This window comes from Lytechinus variegatus, chromosome 5 (assembly GCF_018143015.1).
Source record: "Lytechinus variegatus isolate NC3 chromosome 5, Lvar_3.0, whole genome shotgun sequence".
Classification (NCBI taxonomy): Eukaryota; Metazoa; Echinodermata; class Echinoidea; order Temnopleuroida; family Toxopneustidae; genus Lytechinus; species Lytechinus variegatus.
The window spans coordinates 17,877,091-17,895,861 of NC_054744.1; the positions used below are offsets into that span (position 1 = coordinate 17,877,091).

General features: G+C 36.5%; 1 protein-coding gene across 1 annotated transcript; it reads right to left on the reverse strand.

The window, feature by feature from the left end:
• Positions 1–6,037: 6,037 nt before the first annotated feature.
• On the reverse strand, positions 6,038–18,622 carry LOC121414790. Its single transcript, XM_041607846.1, has 10 exons — positions 18,537–18,622; positions 16,226–16,261; positions 15,433–15,459; positions 14,894–14,929; positions 11,823–11,858; positions 11,035–11,061; positions 10,492–10,527; positions 7,419–7,454; positions 6,625–6,651; positions 6,038–6,148 (listed from the first exon to the last, which is right to left on the reverse strand). Exons 2-10 carry the CDS (start codon positions 16,259–16,261, stop codon positions 6,092–6,094), a joined length of 318 nt encoding a protein of 105 aa, XP_041463780.1. The 5' UTR covers positions 18,537–18,622; the 3' UTR covers positions 6,038–6,091.
• Positions 18,623–18,771: the final 149 nt, after the last annotated feature.

Consider the following 18,771-nt stretch of genomic DNA (forward strand, 5'->3'; position numbering starts at 1 on the left):
AAGCTTTAGAATACCCCACTTCAGGTCTGAATTTCCTGAAGTTTCAACTCGTGTTTCGCGCTCGCAATATTTGATTAGTGAGATGCATATGTTAAAGTATACACACAAAGAAAATTCACGAAAGTGATGATTATAGACAAATTATATATGAATGGAAAGGTCTTGTCTTTTTATACACAAATATGTCACTAAAAAGTCTTACAGATGTCGTGGAAATGCAAGAAATGAAAGTAATAGAGACCCTTCTCCGCCCCCCAACCGCCCCCAGGCAGACATTCACGCGATCGAAAACAGTCGAGAATAATGACGTCACATGATCGACTTCACACTATCTCTCTGTGCATAATACACTGGTACACCTTCCTGGTCTCTATTTTTCTTCGAATTTACCGTTTTCTTCGTGTTGTGATATCCGATTTCGACATCTTCAGACTATAAGAGAACCAGAACTGTGTTACTTTGTCCATTTTTCATTGAATTGTGAACTGGAAAGACCGATTTTGTCCACTCGACAGTCTTCGTTGTGTTGCTCTGAATATTGAAAAACTACGGTCCCATTCACTTGCTGCCGATGCAGGTTACGCTGTTTGATCCAGTCAAAAGTCAAGGTAAGCATGTTTGGAAACTGTAGTCTGTACTTGTTCTGACGATGCATTCAGGTCAGATGACAGATACAGATCTGATATAATTTTAGAAATATGCATTTTGGCATGACTACTATTAAAATTAAAAAGTCTTTATTTTAGAAATAATGACAAATGTTTTTGCACAATTCCAGCAGATTTTTCTTCACAAAGACTTCAGTCAGATTTCTAAATAAACTGGTCAGGACTCAGGCGATTAAATTTATTTAGGAGCACTGGCATGGACCATGGCTGAAAATATGCTGTTTCAGAGGAATGTTTGGCATTATCGTAGTTTTTGTCACCAGTCCATTCACTGCCGTTTATTTCGTCAACGGCGGTGATCCACTCCCATTGACTTTGTACACAACGAGCGCACAAACACCAAATTTCACGATAAGGCCGAATGTTTTCACGATAAGGCCAAATGTTACTTTAAGTTTTTATTATTCACAGGTCTAGTACCCAATGCGTTTATGCTCAGGAGGGCCCTGTATCGTATACATCCAGATACACAGAATTATATCACCATAATGCCGATGTCATGAAGCAAGACAAATTTTCAGCAGTGGTTACCCTGATCATGCTGATTCCTGGCCAAAACTAGAGTCTGGTGTTTCTTTCTGATTAGAGTGCTTCTACATATGAATGCGTAGTGCCTTCAACATAAAGCAATGAAGATAAATGCACTATTTGTAATGACACAGAGTACCGTATCTCAAGGGATTCACTACCGCTAAGCGGTAAGTAGAGTGGGGCCTATACACAAACATCACTTGAGCGTTGAGGTAGAGCACCAGTGTTCTGAGTGGAATTTTTCAGGTGTCTAAACCTACTATTATTTGTTGTTGACCGGGAATTACATGCCACCGCACGTCATCAATCATCAAGATAATGAAATTCATACTTTGATTTGATTATTTAAATTATTTCTTTATTTTTTCTCTCTTCTACACACAGATCTGCACACTTGCTGACTCTGGTGACTTCTGGTCTCTGCTCGCTACTTCAATCTGGGAGATTCCATCATGTCCTCTTACTGATTTGGATATAGCCATTTTTTTCATCACTCTTTCCAGGAGCTGCGGTGCAAGTTTTGGACTGATAATGATGCAACAGAAAATTTATCTTTATCGATCTTGGAAACAATTTTGAGCACAGTTTTGGAGAGAACTAAAAAAATTGACTTGGACAGGAATACAGCTTGTCGAAAATAAGAACTCACAACTTAAAACGAAAAAACAATTTTAATGTTATTAGGGCATTTTGCAAGAAATTTTCTTATCAATCACACGTCCCAAATCAAGGGTAAGTCCTTTGATTAAAGACAAACATGTGTAGTTGAACTGCTATTGCAACTCGACCTTATTACGCTTGAATTTGAATTTAAGACTTACGCTTGATTTGCAATGGAACATAAGTTTCTTGCAGTGCCCCATAATTGTGTTTTGTTATCAGATATCTAACGTGCTGATTTTTCTCGAAAGGTATAATATATTTGTCCTTTTAAACGGTATTTGAATATGGGTACGCCTTTTATTTGTTTTCCACAATATTTATTGCATGTACATGTATGAACAGAAGTGAAATATTTATTGTGAAGCACTGAATGTTGTGTGCTGTTGTGTGATGGTTCATCATTTTTTTTGTTCTAAGACTGTAAGCCTGGTGGGTGTGAGGAAGTGGCCTGGATGAAAGAAAAGTGAACATGTGCCCAATTACAGATTTGCATATTCTAAGACAATTTTGTTTCTGGATAAATATTGCTATGCATTCCCTACATTAAGAGTAAAGGAGAAGTCCACACAATCAAAAATTCATTTGAATTTAAAGAAAAATAAGATATTGCAGGAAATTTCATAAAAACTTTGATTCAAGTTTATATAATTACTATTCTAACATTGAGAAATTTTGCCTAATTTATAAAACGATGATATGCTCATCTGTGTCGATGTGCAAATTACACTAACCGATTATGTCACACGCACTAAGTTCTTTTGTATTTTGTTGTTTGATATATTTACATGACATGTAGATTAGATATTTAATTTTCTAATTATTTTCTGAAAAATTTTCGGAGGGATATTAATTCCTCCAAATAACATTTAGAGTTACAGTTCCGTAAATGTAACCTATTGTGTTCGGATGAAGAAATTCCTATACTCAAATCTGCAAAGAATTAAAAAACAAAATGCCACAAAAAAATTAGAAACGAATGTGATGTGAGTGACAACACTAATTTGCATATCATTGTTTTGTGACTGTTTTGAGTAAAAACAGCAAGGGAAATTACTCTATTCAAATAATTTTTAGTTGATGTGGACTTGACTTTTAACTCATCCTGTACCCCTCCCATCCCAAATAAGAGTAGAATCTAATCAAGAGCTTGAAAATCAAAAGCAGCAATTAAGTAAGATTTGATAAATACAAGTCTGAATAGGATTTCACAAGAAAAAAAGCTGGGTAGGGACGAGAAGGAATAAAAAAAAATACTCAAACGAATCCGAGTTTTGAACCAGGGTCCTCGCACACGACAAAACGATGGCCAACACGTTTGGCCACAGGCCATTCCCTTCTTTACAGTGGGCTTTTAAGATATATGAAACAAAGTCCGCTTGCCGCTGTGGGCTAATCATGTTTCGGCAATTCAACTGCAATTTCAATCATTTCGCGATGGATATTGCCGTGTTATTTTGTGGTTCCTGACTTTGTTACGTAATGAAATTTCATAATTTTTTTTTCAGTCGTGACGAAGAATGTCTATGCTTTATATTGATTATAATATTAATTTGTCGCAAGTGTGATTTCTAAGTGAAAATATGCTTTGTTTATTCAAATATATTTCTTGAAAAAAAATCATTTTTTCTAAGCTAAATATCGGTTACCAAAATACGTTAAATGTGCACTTTATTTCACTGTTCAGTAAATTCAAACGTTTATCTATATAACAAGACCAATCTTGTGAGGAATAAACAATTCTAAGAGCAAAAAACGCTGATTGGAAAGATCGTCTTCAATGGGCTGCTGTCAGCTCAGCTGCTCACGCTCATTGTGTGACGTCACTCAGCTGGAGCTCGCAAGAGGACCGATGGAAGGCAGAACTATGGCATGAAAATAAATCATTTTTGAGAGCTGATTTCTGCAAACTCTAATCACTATTTTGAAAAGTGAAGTTATATATCTGATTAGTAATACTTCCCCTTTACAATGATGACCACAAAAAGGCATTATAAAATACTTTGGATTCTTCGGGTGTCTCCTTTAATCATTGTTACAATGACTACAAGTGCTTCATGTGTTTAGATGTAATTCTAACAAAATCAGCAAGCTCTTGGCACTCTCATTAGATGACTATGGTGAGATATGTATACTCTTGATGGATTCCTAAAATATAGTCCTTAAAACGTCCTTGTTTGGGGTCAATATACACAAAAAAAAAATCAGCTGGCGCTTCGCGCTCGCATTGTTTGTTTAGCAAATCAGGTACGTATCATGATTACAAAAATTTGATGATGTCCCTTTTCAGGTCTGAATATCAAAAGTTTTCAGCACGCGTTCGCATTATTTGATCAGTGAGATATATATCCGTTTAATGGCACTGTCTTTTGAAATGTCTCTATTAGGTCATCACACCTGGCAGCTTCGCACGCTCACTGACTCGGCATTTTGCTGGTGCCTCCCCCATGCCGTGACCCACAGTACGCCTCTGTTTGGAAGAAATGTACATATTGCTGTGTTCATTAATCATGATATGCAAGGGCGTAGGCTGGTTTGAGCATGGGAAGGTGCATATCTTGGGGAGGTGGAACTGAAAAGTAAATAGAATCCGCTTTTGAACAAGAAGGGATACAAATTTCGTTTTGCTTGCTCGTGTCGGAACTCCTCTGCCTCAGCGGGAGGTTGGACTGCACCCCCACCATACGTCATTGATATGGTAGCGTTAGTGGAAAGGAAATTGACATATTTTTTTTAGCTGTGTCATTCTCATATCAATATTATGATGCAGAATGGTTGGTATTTTTATGGTAAGCTTGAGTCTCGTTTTGTCAATCAGCAATATCAAATTTAAAAATTGAGAATGGGTTGGCTCGAATGAGTATTTTTTGCCTGCGAGTTGTAATTAGGCCCGTTTAACCGTCTATGTTTTCGTGGTCAAATCCAATAGCGAGCTTGTCTCCTTTTTACTCTTGACCCAATGCCACTCTACCCCATTCCATTCAACATCAATGAAATCGTGAAGGAGATTTAAACTTTGGACTTGAAAGTCACAATTGACCTGCAACCGACTCGCTGGCTACATACCAATACTACGTATTGAACATCACAATGAAGATTTTCATGTGTTGACATAAAAAAAATTGAAACTCCAAAATGTAAATAAAGTAATAACTCTAAACGAAAACTACTACAGCAAATCAAGAACCCTTAAACAACCAAAGGAAATATAAGCCCCTTTTGATTGCACATTTGAATGGATGCTGTAAAGCAAACTAAACTTATGCTGAATGGAAGTAAGACAGTATTGCCAGTTGGATAATACATAATTATGTCACATTTGCTCTACGGCGGTCGTACGGTTACACTTCGTAATTCCGAAGGTACTTTATTCCGAAGGTTCGTAATTCCGAAACACGTAAATTGCCTATACCTCGATGTTCGTTAATCCGGAAACGCAAAAGGGTTCGTTAAACCGAACATTTGTGGCGATATTCCGAAGTTCGTGTTCGTTATTCCGAAGGTTCGGTAATTCGAAAACGCAATAAGGTTCGTTGTTCCAAAGGTTCGTTAACCCAAACAAGAAATCAGGTTCGTTGTTCCGAAGGTTCGTTAGTCCGAAAACGAAATAAGGTTCGTTAATCATTTCGTTTTCGGACTAACGAACCTTCGGAATTACGAACCTCACATCGTTTTCGGATTAACGTACCTTCGGAATTACGAACCTCACTTCGTTTTCGGACTAACAAACCCTCGGAATTACGAACCTTCGGAAATACGAACCTTCGGAATAACGAAACTTCGGAGATCCCAACCTTCGGAATAACGAAGCTTCGGAGATCCGAACCTTCGGAATAATGAAGCTTCGGAATTACGAATGTATGCGAGCCGTGTGGCTAGTCCACAACAGCCGTTTTAACATTTTTTGTACCAGCTACATAATAGGTGGCTTGAATTAAATTTAATAAAACGACTGTTGTCGACTCGCCGTACGGCCGCCGTGGAGCAAATGTGACCGAGGAATAAGCTTGATGTTGAGGCTCCGTCATACTTATTCTGAATTGATCGTGCCGGCCTGATGACAGTTGTTCGACAACCAGATTGACAAGGATTACCCCGCTATTCTGCTCTCCCAATTTGTCCAATATGTTTTAAATGATGCTAGGAAACATACTGTAAATGATTTGTGGTTTCAACAAATCAGGACGAGTGGGGGATGGGTTGGGATGGTGGTCAATGCAAGTATGATGATTTTAGGAGTTTGCACCATTTACCTGTGGTTGGGACAACTTGGCTATCCGTTGTAACATCTGGAAAAAAATTGTATATATTATATCTTTATCAATCAATAATGACAAAGAGTTCGAACATTGTGAAATTACAATATTTCCAATTATTATAATTCCCAATCCTATTGGCTAGCCCATCGTAACTCGGATTAACGAAGGAATATGTAAATGAAGTGAAAGTCTATACACCCTAATTGGATAAGTGATTTACAACATTTATTACGATAATCATTTTGTTAATAATCCGATGGAATGGGTAGAAAAAAATTGGTAGAAATGCAATGTGAGAGTCAATTTTAATCTGAAGAATTATTAAAGCGATATATTTTGTATTTAACATCTTCCAAGTGCAGGAAATGGCTTCCTGCATGGCAAAAATATTATTTCCTTGATATATTATCAATATTCTCTTTGTTTTAAAACTTTTTCATGAATGATTAATTTTCATTCAAATATCTAATTAGTTTTATATTTTTTTGCATACGGCATACTCTTACCTGGATGTTGGTGAGCAGTTGTAGATTCTGATTTTGAAAAGACAAATGAAAATGAGAGTTAAATTATCCTTTCAAAAATGAAAATAATTGATAGGACGTCACGTTTTTTATGTTTCGTGTTATATAACAGGGGCCGTGAAACGGTAATAAAATTAAGGCCTTAGGGGGTTAAGTCGGACGCCGGGGAGGGATCATTTTTACTTTTTTTTACATGGTTTTTGAAAATAAAAATATGGGGGAGGCTGAAGCCCCCGCCTCAATATTGATCCTGCGACAATTGCTCCGGGCTTAATTTCGTTTAGATAATGTAAGTGTTTAATTTTTTGCAATAGGATTTTATGTTAGGTTTGGGATTCAGGTTTAGGGTAGGGTATAGTATAGTAATAAAACCAGGGTTGAAGTAGGTCATTCCATTAGAGTGTGGAATTGAGAGCGGAGCAATTGTCGCCGGAGCAAATGTCGTGGAACCAAATATTCATCAGCGGCTCATATGTAACAAATGAATAATTGAATAATCTAGAAGCAATCGGTATGCGGTACTATCATGAAAGTTATTTTAACAGTGTCAAATCGCGTTTTCACATCGCCCCTCTGTGAACACACTGTGAGCAACCACACTGTGGAAACATCCACAGTGAAAATGTATTTTCACAGTGTGATATTGAGCTGTGTATCAGTGTGAATCACATCGTACATTATGCAAACATATTTTGAAAAGATGACTGTGAAAACAATGTGAATACACCACATACACACTGTGAACACACCATTCTTTATATAAGGGCAAAGCCTACCTGATGTCGTGACAGCGGGAGCATCAGTTGTAACATCTGAACAGAATAAACAAAATATAAACATTTTATACCTTAAAGAACTACATTATTGTTATGATTGTTTAGTGGTCATTTATTTTATCGCTGTTTCACAGTTCACCTTAATGTGTAATTTCAATTGTATTATCCGGTGCACAAATGGACGGTAACCTTTAACTCCTCACTATTATTGTGATTTCTTGGTTTAGCTCTTATTGGGAACATTGTTAGAAATAAAACAGTAAAAAGCAGTAATTATTACTGGCAGCTGGGACTCACAAACAGTATGAACGGTTAAATTATCATGGGCTGGAAAAAAAATGAAAAAAATTCTACATGATTTAAAAAAAACACCACCATTTTAACATTCATTTACCATGAAAATCGCCGTTAATTTACAAATACGAACACAATTTATACGATGAGATGCACTACAATCAATGTAAAAACACGATAGTGCGTTGGTATTTTTACAAAGATTACTTTGTTTACATTTAACTAGTAATTGTACGTTACATATCACTGTATAAATACGGTTGGTCGTCATTGTGTCGTCTCTTTTTAAAAGGTAAAAATCCTGTAAATCTACGATTTTCATGGTAAAATTACTAATATGTTTAGTATCTTTAACAGTGCAGCGCATACATTACTATGTCTGAAAAAAAATGTTACACATAATCTGAATAAAGAAGTTTCGCCAAAAACATGCGGGAATGAAATATAGTAAAAACTGTATAGCCCAAAACCGCAAATTTCAACAATTTCAGATCGCACCACTCCCAGTGTTGAAGCAATTTACCACCGAAGCGTCTATAATGATGTCGAGTCTGTTTGTAAGAATAAAATCAGTAAAATCTTAAAATCAGTCCTTAAAATTCTAACAAAATCAGCAAGCTCTTGGCACTCTCATTAGATGACTATGGTGAGATATGTATACTCTTGATGGATTCCTAAAATATAGTCCTTAAAACGTTCTTGTTTGGGGTCAATATACACAAAAAATCAGCTCGCGCTTCGTGCTCGCATTGTTTGTTTAGCAAATCAGGTACGTATCATGATTACAAAAATTTGATGATGTCCCTTTTCAGGTCTGAATATCAAGTTTTCAGCACGCGCGCGCATTATTTGATCAGTGAGATATATATCCGTTTAATGGCACTGTCTTTTAAAATGTCTCTATTAGGTCAACACACCTGGCAGCTTCGCACGCTCACTGACTCGGCATTTTGCTGGTGCCTCCCCCATGCCGTGACCCACAGTACGCCTCTGTTTGGAAGAAATGTACATAATTGCTGTGTTCATTAATCATGATATGCAAGGGCGTAGGCTGGCTTGAGCATGGGAAGGTGCATATCTTGGGGAGGTGGAACTGACAAGTAAATAGAATCCGCTTTTGAACAAGAAGAGACACAAATTTCGCTTGGCTTGCTAGTGTCGGAACTCCTCTACCTCAGCGGGAGGTTGTACCTGCACCCCTACCATACGTCATTGATATGGTAGCGTTAGTGGAAAGGAAATTGACATATTTTTTTAGCTGTGTCATTCTCATATCAATATTATGATGCAGAATGGTTGGTATTTTTATGGTAAGCTTGAATCTCGTTTTGTCAATCAGCAATATCAAATTTAAAAATTGAGAATGGGTTGGCTCGAATGAGTATTTTTTGCCTGCGAGTTGTAATTAGGCCCGTTTAACCGTCTATGTTTTCGTGGTCAAATCCAATAGCGAGCTTGTCTCCTTTTTACTCTTGACCCAATGCCACTCTACCCCATTCCGTTCAACATCAATGAAATCGTGAAGGAGATTTAAACTTTGGACTTGAAAGTCATAATTGACCTGCAACCGACTCGCTGGCTACATACCAGTACTACGTATTGAACATCACAATGAAGATTTTCATGTGTTGACATAAAAAAATTGAAACTCCAAAATGTAAATAAAGTAATAACTCTAAACGAAAACTACTACAGCAAATCAAGAACCCTTAAACAACCAAAGGAAATATAAGCCCCTTTTGATTGCACATTTGAATGGATGCTGTAAAGCAAACTAAACTTATGCTGAATGGAAGTAAGACAGTATTGCCAGTTAGATAATACATAATTATGTCACATTTGCTCTACGGCCGTCATACGGTTACACTTCGTAATTCCGAAGGTACTTTATTCCGAAGGTTCGTAATTCCGAAACACGTAAATTGCCTATACCTCGATGTTCGTTAATCCGGAAACGCAAAAGGGTTCGTTAAACCGAACATTTGTGGCGATATTCCGAAGTTCGTGTTCGTTATTCCGAAGGTTCGGTAATTCGAAAACGCAATAAGGTTCGTTCGTTGTTCCAAAGGTTCGTTAACCCGAACAAGAAATCAGGTTCGTTGTTCCGAAGGTTCGTTAGTCCGAAAACGAAATAAGGTTCGTTAATCATTTCGTTTTCGGACTAACGAACCTTCGGAATTACGAACCTCACATCGTTTTCGGATTAACGTACATTCGGAATTACGAACCTCACTTCATTTTCGGACTATAAACAAACCCTCGGAATTACGAACCTTCGGAAATACGAACCTTCGGAATAACGAAACTTCGGAGATCCCAACTTTCGGAATAACGAAGCTTCGGAGATCCGAACCTTCGGAATAATGAAGCTTCGGAATTACGAATGTATGTGAGCCGTATGGCTAGTCCACAACAGCCGTTTTAACATTTTTGTACCAGCTACATAATAGGTGGCTTGAATTAAATTTAATAAAACGACTGTTGTCGACTCGCCGTACGGCCGCCGTGGAGCAAATGTGACCGAGGAATAAGCTTGATGTTGAGGCTCCGTCATACTTATTCTGAATTGATCGTGCCGGCCTGATGACAGTTGTTCGACAACCAGATTGACAAGGATTACCCCGCTATTCTGCTCTCCCAATTTGTCCAATATGTTTTAAATGATGCTAGGAAACATACTGTAAATGATTTGTGGTTTCAACAAATCAGGACTGGTGGGGGATGGGTTGGGATGGTGGTCAATGCAAGTATGATGATTTTAGGAGTTTGCACCATTTACCTGTGGTTGGGACAACTTGGCTATCCGTTGTAACATCTGTAAAAAAAATTGTATATATTATATCTTTATCAATTAATAATGACAAAGAGTTCGAACATTGTGAAATTACAATATTTCCAATTATTATAATTCCCAATCCTATTGGCTAGCCCATCGTAACTCGGATTAACGAAGGAATATGTAAATGAAGTGAAAGTCTATACACCCTAATTGGATAAGTGATTTACAACATTTATTACGATAATCATTTTGTTAATAATCCGATGGAATGGGTAGAAAAAATTGGGTAGAAATGCAATATGAGAGTCAATTTCAATCTGAAGAATTATTAAAGCGACATATTTTGTATTTAACATCTTCCAAGTGCAGGAAATGAATTGAATTGAATTGAAATTGAATTGAAATGGCTTCCTGCATGGCAAAAATATTATTTCCTTGATATATTATCAATATTCTCTTTGTTTTAAAACTTTTTCATGAATGATTAATTTTCATTCAAATATCTAATTAGTTTTATTTTTTTTGCATACGGCATACTCTTACCTGGATGTTGGTGAGCAGTTGTAGATTCTGATTTTGAAAAGACAAATGAAAATGAGAGTTAAATTATCCTTTCAAAAATGAAAATAATTGATAGGACGTCACGTTTTTTATGTTTCGTGTTATATAACAGGGGCCGTGAAACGGTAATAAAATTAAGGCCTTAGGGGGTTAAGTCGGACGCCGGGGAGGGATCATTTTTACTTTTTTTTACATGGTTTTTGAAAATAAAAATATGGGGGAGGCTGAAGCCCCCGCCTCAATATTGATCCTGCGACAATTGCTCCGGGCTTAATTTCGTTTAGATAATGTGTTTAATTTTGCAATAGGATTTTATGTTAGGTTTGGGATTCAGGTTTAGGGTAGGGTATAGTATAGTAATAAAACCAGGGTTGAAGTAGGTCATTCCATTAGAGTGTGGAATTGAGAGCGGAGCAATTGTCGCCGGAGCAAATGTCGTGGAACCAAATATTCATCAGCGGCTCATATGTAACAAATGAATAATTGAATAATCTAGAAGCAATCGGTATGCGGTACTCTCATGAAAGTTATTTTAACAGTGTCAAATCGCGTTTTCACATCGCCCCTCTGTGAACACACTGTGAGCAAGCACACTGTGGAAACATCCACAGTGAAAAGGTATTTTCACAGTGTGATATTGAGCTGTATATCAGTGTGAATCACATCGTACATTATGCAAACATATTTTGAAAAGATGACTGTGAAAACAATGTGAATACACCACATACACACTGTGAACACACCATTCTTTATATAAGGGCAAAGCCTACCTGATGTCGTGACAGCGGGAGCATCAGTTGTAACATCTGAACAGAATAAACAAAATATAAACATTTTATACCTTAAAGAACTACATTATTGTTATGATTGTTTAGTGGTCATTTATTTTATCGCTGTTTCACAGTTCACCTTAATGTGTAATTTCAATTGTATTATCCAGTGCACACATGGATGGTAACCTTTAACTCCTCACTATTATTGTGATTTCTTGTTTTAGCTCTTATTGGGCACACTGTTGAAAATAAAACAGTAAAAATCAGTAATTATTACTGGCAGCTGGGACTCACAAACAGTATGAACTGTTAAATTAACATGGGCTGGAAAAAAAAATGAAAAAAATTCTGGATGATTTAAAGAAAAACACCACCATTTTAACATTCATTTACCATGAAAATCGCCGTTAATTTACAAATACGAACACAATTTATACGATGAGATGCACTACAATCAATGTAAAAACACGATAGTGCGTTGGTATTTTTACAAAGATTACTTTGTTTTACATTTAACTAGTAATTGTACGTTACATATCACTGCATAAATACGGTTGGTTTATTAACTCATTATGTCGTCTCTTTTTAAAAGGTAAAAATCCTGTAAATCTACGATTTTCATGGTAAAATTACTAATGTTTTTAGTATCTTTTACAGTGCAGCGCATACATTGCTATGTCTGAAAAAAAAATGTTACACATAATCTGAATAAAGAAGTTTCGCCAAAAACATGCGGGAATAAAATATAGTAAAAACTGTATAGCCCAAAACCGCAAATTTCAACAATTTCAGATCGCACCACTCCCAGTGTTGAAGCAATTTACCACCGAAGCGTCTATAATGATGTCGAGTCTGTTTGTAAGAATAAAATCAGTAAAATCTTAAAATCGGTCCTTAAAATTCTAACAAAATCAGCAAGCTCTTGGCACTCGCATTAGATGACTATGGTGAGATATGTATACTCTTGATGGATTCCTAAAATATAGTCCTTAAAACGTTCTTGTTTGGGGTCAATATACACAAAAAATCAGCTCGCGCTTCGTGCTCGCATTGTTTGTTTAGCAAATCAGGTACGTATCATGATTACAATAGTTTGATGACGTCCCTTTTCAGGTCTGAATATCAAGTTTTCAGCACGCGCGCGCATTATTTGATCAGTGAGATATATATCCGTTTAATGGCACTGTCTTTTAAAATGTCTCTATTAGGTCAACACACCTGGCAGCTTCGCATGCTCACTGACTCGGCATTTTGATGGTGCCTCCCCCCCCCCCCATGCCGTGACCCACAGTACGCCTCTGTTTGGAAGAAATGTACATATTGCTGTGTTCATTAATCATGATATGCAAGGGCGTAGGCTGGTTTGAGCATGGGAAGGTGCATATCTTGGGGAGGTGGAACTGAAAAGTAAATAGAATCCGCTTTTGAACAAGAAGGGATACAAATTTCGTTTTGCTTGCTAGTGTCGGAACTCCTCTGCCTCAGCGGGAGGTTGGACGTGCACCCCCACCATACGTCATTGATATGGTAGCGTTAGTGGAAAGGAAATTGACATATTTTTTTAGCTGTGTCATTCTCATATCAATATTATGATGCAGAATGGTTGGTATTTTTATGGTAAGCTTGAGTCTCGTTTTGTCAATCAGCAATATCAAATTTAAAAATTGAGAATGAGTATTTTTTGCCTGCGAGTTGTAATTAGGCCCGTTTAACCGTCTATGTTTTCGTGGTCAAATCCAATAGCGAGCTTGTCTCCTTTTTACTCTTGACCCAATGCCACTCTACCCCATTCCGTTCAACATCAATGAAATCGTGAAGGAGATTTAAACTTTGGACTTGAAAGTCATAATTGACCTGCAACCGACTCGCTGGCTACATACCAATACTACGTATTGAACATCACAATGAAGATTTTCATGTGTTGACATAAAAAAATTGAAACTCCAAAATGTAAATAAAGTAATAACTCTAAACGAAAACTACTACAGCAAATCAAGAACCCTTAAACAACCAAAGGAAATATAAGCCCCTTTTGATTGCACATTTGAATGGATGCTGTAAAGCAAACTAAACTTATGCTGAATGGAAGTAAGACAGTATTGCCAGTTAGATAATACATAATTATGTCACATTTGCTCTACGGCCGTCATACGGTTACACTTCGTAATTCCGAAGGTACTTTATTCCGAAGGTTCGTAATTCCGAAACACGTAAATTGCCTATACCTCGATGTTCGTTAATCCGGAAACGCAAAAGGGTTCGTTAAACCGAACATTTGTGGCGATATTCCGAAGTTCGTGTTCGTTATTCCGAAGGTTCGGTAATTCGAAAACGCAATAAGGTTCGTTGTTCCAAAGGTTCGTTAACCCGAACAAGAAATCAGGTTCGTTGTTCCGAAGGTTCGTTAGTCCGAAAACGAAATAAGGTTCGTTAATCATTTCGTTTTCGGACTAACGAACCTTCGGAATTACGAACCTCACATCGTTTTCGGATTAACGTACCTTCGGAATTACGAACCTCACTTCGTTTTCGGACTATAAACAAACCCTCGGAATTACGAACCTTCGGAAATACGAACCTTCGGAATAACGAAACTTCGGAGATCCGAACCTTCGGAATAACGAAGCTTCGGAGATCCGAACCTTCGGAATAATGAAGCTTCGGAATTACGAATGTATGCGAGCCGTATGGCTAGTCCACAACAGCCGTTTTAACATTTTTGTACCAGCTACATAATAGGTGGCTTGAATTAAATTTAATAAAACGACTGTTGTCGACTCGCCGTACGGCCGCCGTGGAGCAAATGTGACCGAGGAATAAGCTTGATGTTGAGGCTCCGTCATACTTATTCTGAATTGATCGTGCCGGCCTGATGACAGTTGTTCGACAACCAGATTGACAAGGATTACCCCGCTATTCTGCTCTCCCAATTTGTCCAATATGTTTTAAATGATGCTAGGAAACATACTGTAAATGATTTGTGGTTTCAACAAATCAGGACTGGTGGGGGATGGGTTGGGATGGTGGTCAATGCAAGTATGATGATTTTAGGAGTTTGCACCATTTACCTGTGGTTGGGACAACTTGGCTATCCGTTGTAACATCTGTAAAAAAATTTGTATATATTATATCTTTATCAATTAATAATGACAAAGAGTTCGAACATTGTGAAATTACAATATTTCCAATTATCATAATTCCCAATCCTATTGGCTAGCCCATTGTAACTCGGATTAACGAAGGAATATGTAAATGAAGTGAAAGTCTATACACCCTAATTGGATAAGTGATTTACAACATTTATTACGATAATCATTTTGTTAATAATCCGATGGAATGGGTAGAAAAAAATTGGTAGAAATGCAATGTGAGAGTCAATTTTAATCTGAAGAATTATTAAAGCGATATATTTTGTATTTAACATCTTCCAAGTGCAGGAAATGAATTGAATTGAAATTGAATTGAAATGGCTACCTGCATGGCAAAAATATTATTTCCTTGATATATCATCAATATTCTCTTTGTTTTAAAACTTTTTCATGAATGATTAATTTTCATTCAAATATCTAATTAGTTTTATATTTTTTTGCATACGGCATACTCTTACCTGGATGTTGGTGAGCAGTTGTAGATTCTGATTTTGAAAAGAAAAATGAAAATGAGAGTTAAATTATCCTTTCAAAAATGAAAATAATTGATAGGACGTCACGTTTTTTATGTTTCGTGTTATATAACAGGGGCCGTGAAACGGTAATAAAATTAAGGCCTTAGGGGGTTAAGTCGGACGCCGGGAGGGATCATTTTTACTTTTTTTTACATGGTTTTTGAAAATAAAAATAAGGGGGAGGCTGAAGCCCCGCCTCAATATTGATCCTGCGACAATTGCTCCGGGCTTAATTTCGTTTAGATAATGTAAGTGTTTAATTTTTTGCAATAGGATTTTATGTTAGGTTTGGGATTCAGGTTTAGGGTAGGGTATAGTATAGTAATAAAACCAGGGTTGAAGTAGGTCATTCCATTAGAGTGTGGAATTGAGAGCGGAGCAATTGTCGCCGGAGCAAATGTCGTGGAACCAAATATTCATCAGCGGCTCATATGTAACAAATGAATAATTGAATAATCTAGAAGCAATCGGTATGCGATACTATCATGAAAGTTATTTTAACAGTGTCAAATCGCGTTTTCACATCGCCCCCTCTGTGAACACACTGTGAGCAAGCACACTGTGGAAACATCCACAGTGAAAAGGTATTTTCACAGTGTGATATTGAGCTGTATATCAGTGTGAATCACATCGTACATTATGCAAACATATTTTGAAAAGATGACTGTGAAAACAATGTGAATACACCACATACACACTGTGAACACACCATTCTTTATATAAGGGCAAAGCCTACCTGATGTCGTGACAGCGGGAGCATCAGTTGTAACATCTGAACAGAATAAACAAAATATAAACATTTTATACCTTAAAGAACTACATTATTGTTATGATTGTTTAGTGGTCATTTATTTTATCGCTGTTTCACAGTTCACCTTAATGTGTAATTTCAATTGTATTATCCAGTGCACACATGGATGGTAACCTTTAACTCCTCACTATTATTGTGATTTCTTGTTTTAGCTCTTATTGGGCACACTGTTGAAAATAAAACAGTAAAAATCAGTAATTATTACTGGCAGCTGGGACTCACAAACAGTATGAACTGTTAAATTACCATGGGCTGGAAAAAAAATGAAAAAAATTCTGGATGATTTAAAGAAAAACACCACCATTTTAACATTCATTTACCATGAAAATCGCCGTTAATTTACAAATACGAACACTATTTATACGATGAGATGCACTACAATCAATGTAAAAACACGATAGTGCGTTGGTATTTTTACAAAGATTACTTTGTTTTACATTTAACTAGTAATCGTACTTTACATATCACTGTACAAATACGGTTGGTCGTCATTGTGTCATCTCTTTTTAAAAGGTAAAAATCCTGTAAATCTACGATTTTCATGGTAAAATTACTAATATGTTTAGTATCTTTAACAGTGCAGCGCATACATTGCTATGTCTGAAAACAAATGTTACACATAATCCGCACCACTCCCAGTGTTGAAGCAATTTACCACCGAAGCGTCTATAATGATGTCGAGTCTGTTCGTTAGAATAAAATCAATTCCGTTCCTAGTGGTACCATTTGGACTTTGCCATGTCCATTTTAGTCCTTTTTTCTTGAAGAAAGAAATCATTACTTCAAGGCATCTGTTCGATGCAAATTCCATTAGGCGATCTTCCCTATAATTCCTAGAGCCTATTCCAAATTTTCCTAGCATCACCTCGCTATACTTAGCTTTTGCCAACTTAAGCATTAAAATCTCCCATAACAACAGCTCTCTAACACTTTTATAAAAAATATATAGATGTATTTCGGAGATAAAAGTCAACTATGTTTCTTGTTGAATACATATTTTGTATCAGGTAAAATCTTTAAAAGTATCTAGTAGGGTCCCTCTGGAATAGGAAAACATAAGACAGGAAATTTGGCCTACATTACAATTTGGACGCATATATTTTTTTTCTTTCAGCAGGAGACGATGTTTTAAGGACGTAATATCTTGGCTGAACACTTTTGCTGAACTGTCTGCAAAGCAAACGCTCCTGACATGAGGAACAATTTGGTAATTTTCACGAATGCATTATTGTGCAATTATATCCGAAGAATACTTCAGGTAGGCGCAGATTCACTGTGGATCTATTGAGCGGAGACGTCATGACCTGGACACGAAAACGACATCAGGGGATCGCTTCATAAAAGGATTTGTCGGACGTTTCTTCCGACAGTTTACAAAATACTAGTCCGACATCTTTGTTTGACAGTCGATCAAAACAAAAAGTTGTCTCAAAATTTGTAAGACGACTACAAAATGTTGATGAACGCCCTTCCATTCCCACCTAAATTCAATGTCGTTGCACACATAAACATGTTGGGAAATTTCTATTTCTCTAATAATTAAGCAAAGGCTATTCTTTCTTGTCTAAAGGGTACAAACTGCACCTTCATTTTCATATATGTGTGTGTGTAAGTTATGTCTCTTTGTACAAAATAAGTTGCAGCAATGAATATGTTATGCGTTAAGTCAGGTGTAAATCCATGTTTTACAATTTTAGATGGACAAAATTGGAATATAATTTTCGTATAATTAAATACATCATCAACTTGCTCATTTCATATTGAGTAAGACATGATGATCTGTTTCACCGAAAAAATGTATTATTCCTTATCTGATTTTCATGAAACTTTCAATGCTTTGCTTGTATGATTTTACGTTATCTGTCCAAATAACATTATATTGAGCCTAGATTACCCGTTTGATGTTTTGGAAAAAAATCTGCGTATTCAGCGTCTCAATGTCCCTATTTTAAAATTTAAAAAAGAAAAAAAAAATCTTTATGTTGATACGGTACTGTTATGTGCATAGCTTTTCTTTTTCTCTTGGTAACGCAATTTAGTTGTGATTTAACGGGTCGGTATTGTATTTGGCGAATCCGTTCTGAAATTTCCAAACCCCTGAATGTTTCAAGGAAGAAACGAAACGAATTGAATTGGGCAATCGAACAAAAATCATAAACCTATAATTGAAACAAATGGCCAATAATGTTTTATGAACAAGGTGATTTTTTCATTAGATAATTCTGACGGTACTTACCACAAAGTTGTGGTCTTGTGGGTAAATCGGGAGGAGGGGAAGTGCAGTTACATGTTTGACCGTTACTGAAACACACGTCGAAGGCAGGTACTATAATGAAATTGATATATTGCACAAAAAATTATTTATCTATTCATTTTTTTATTGATTTATTTATTATTATCATTATTTAATTTTCATTTTATTAATTTATTTATTATTTTTTTTTTTGGGGGGGGGGCGGGGATATGTTTTC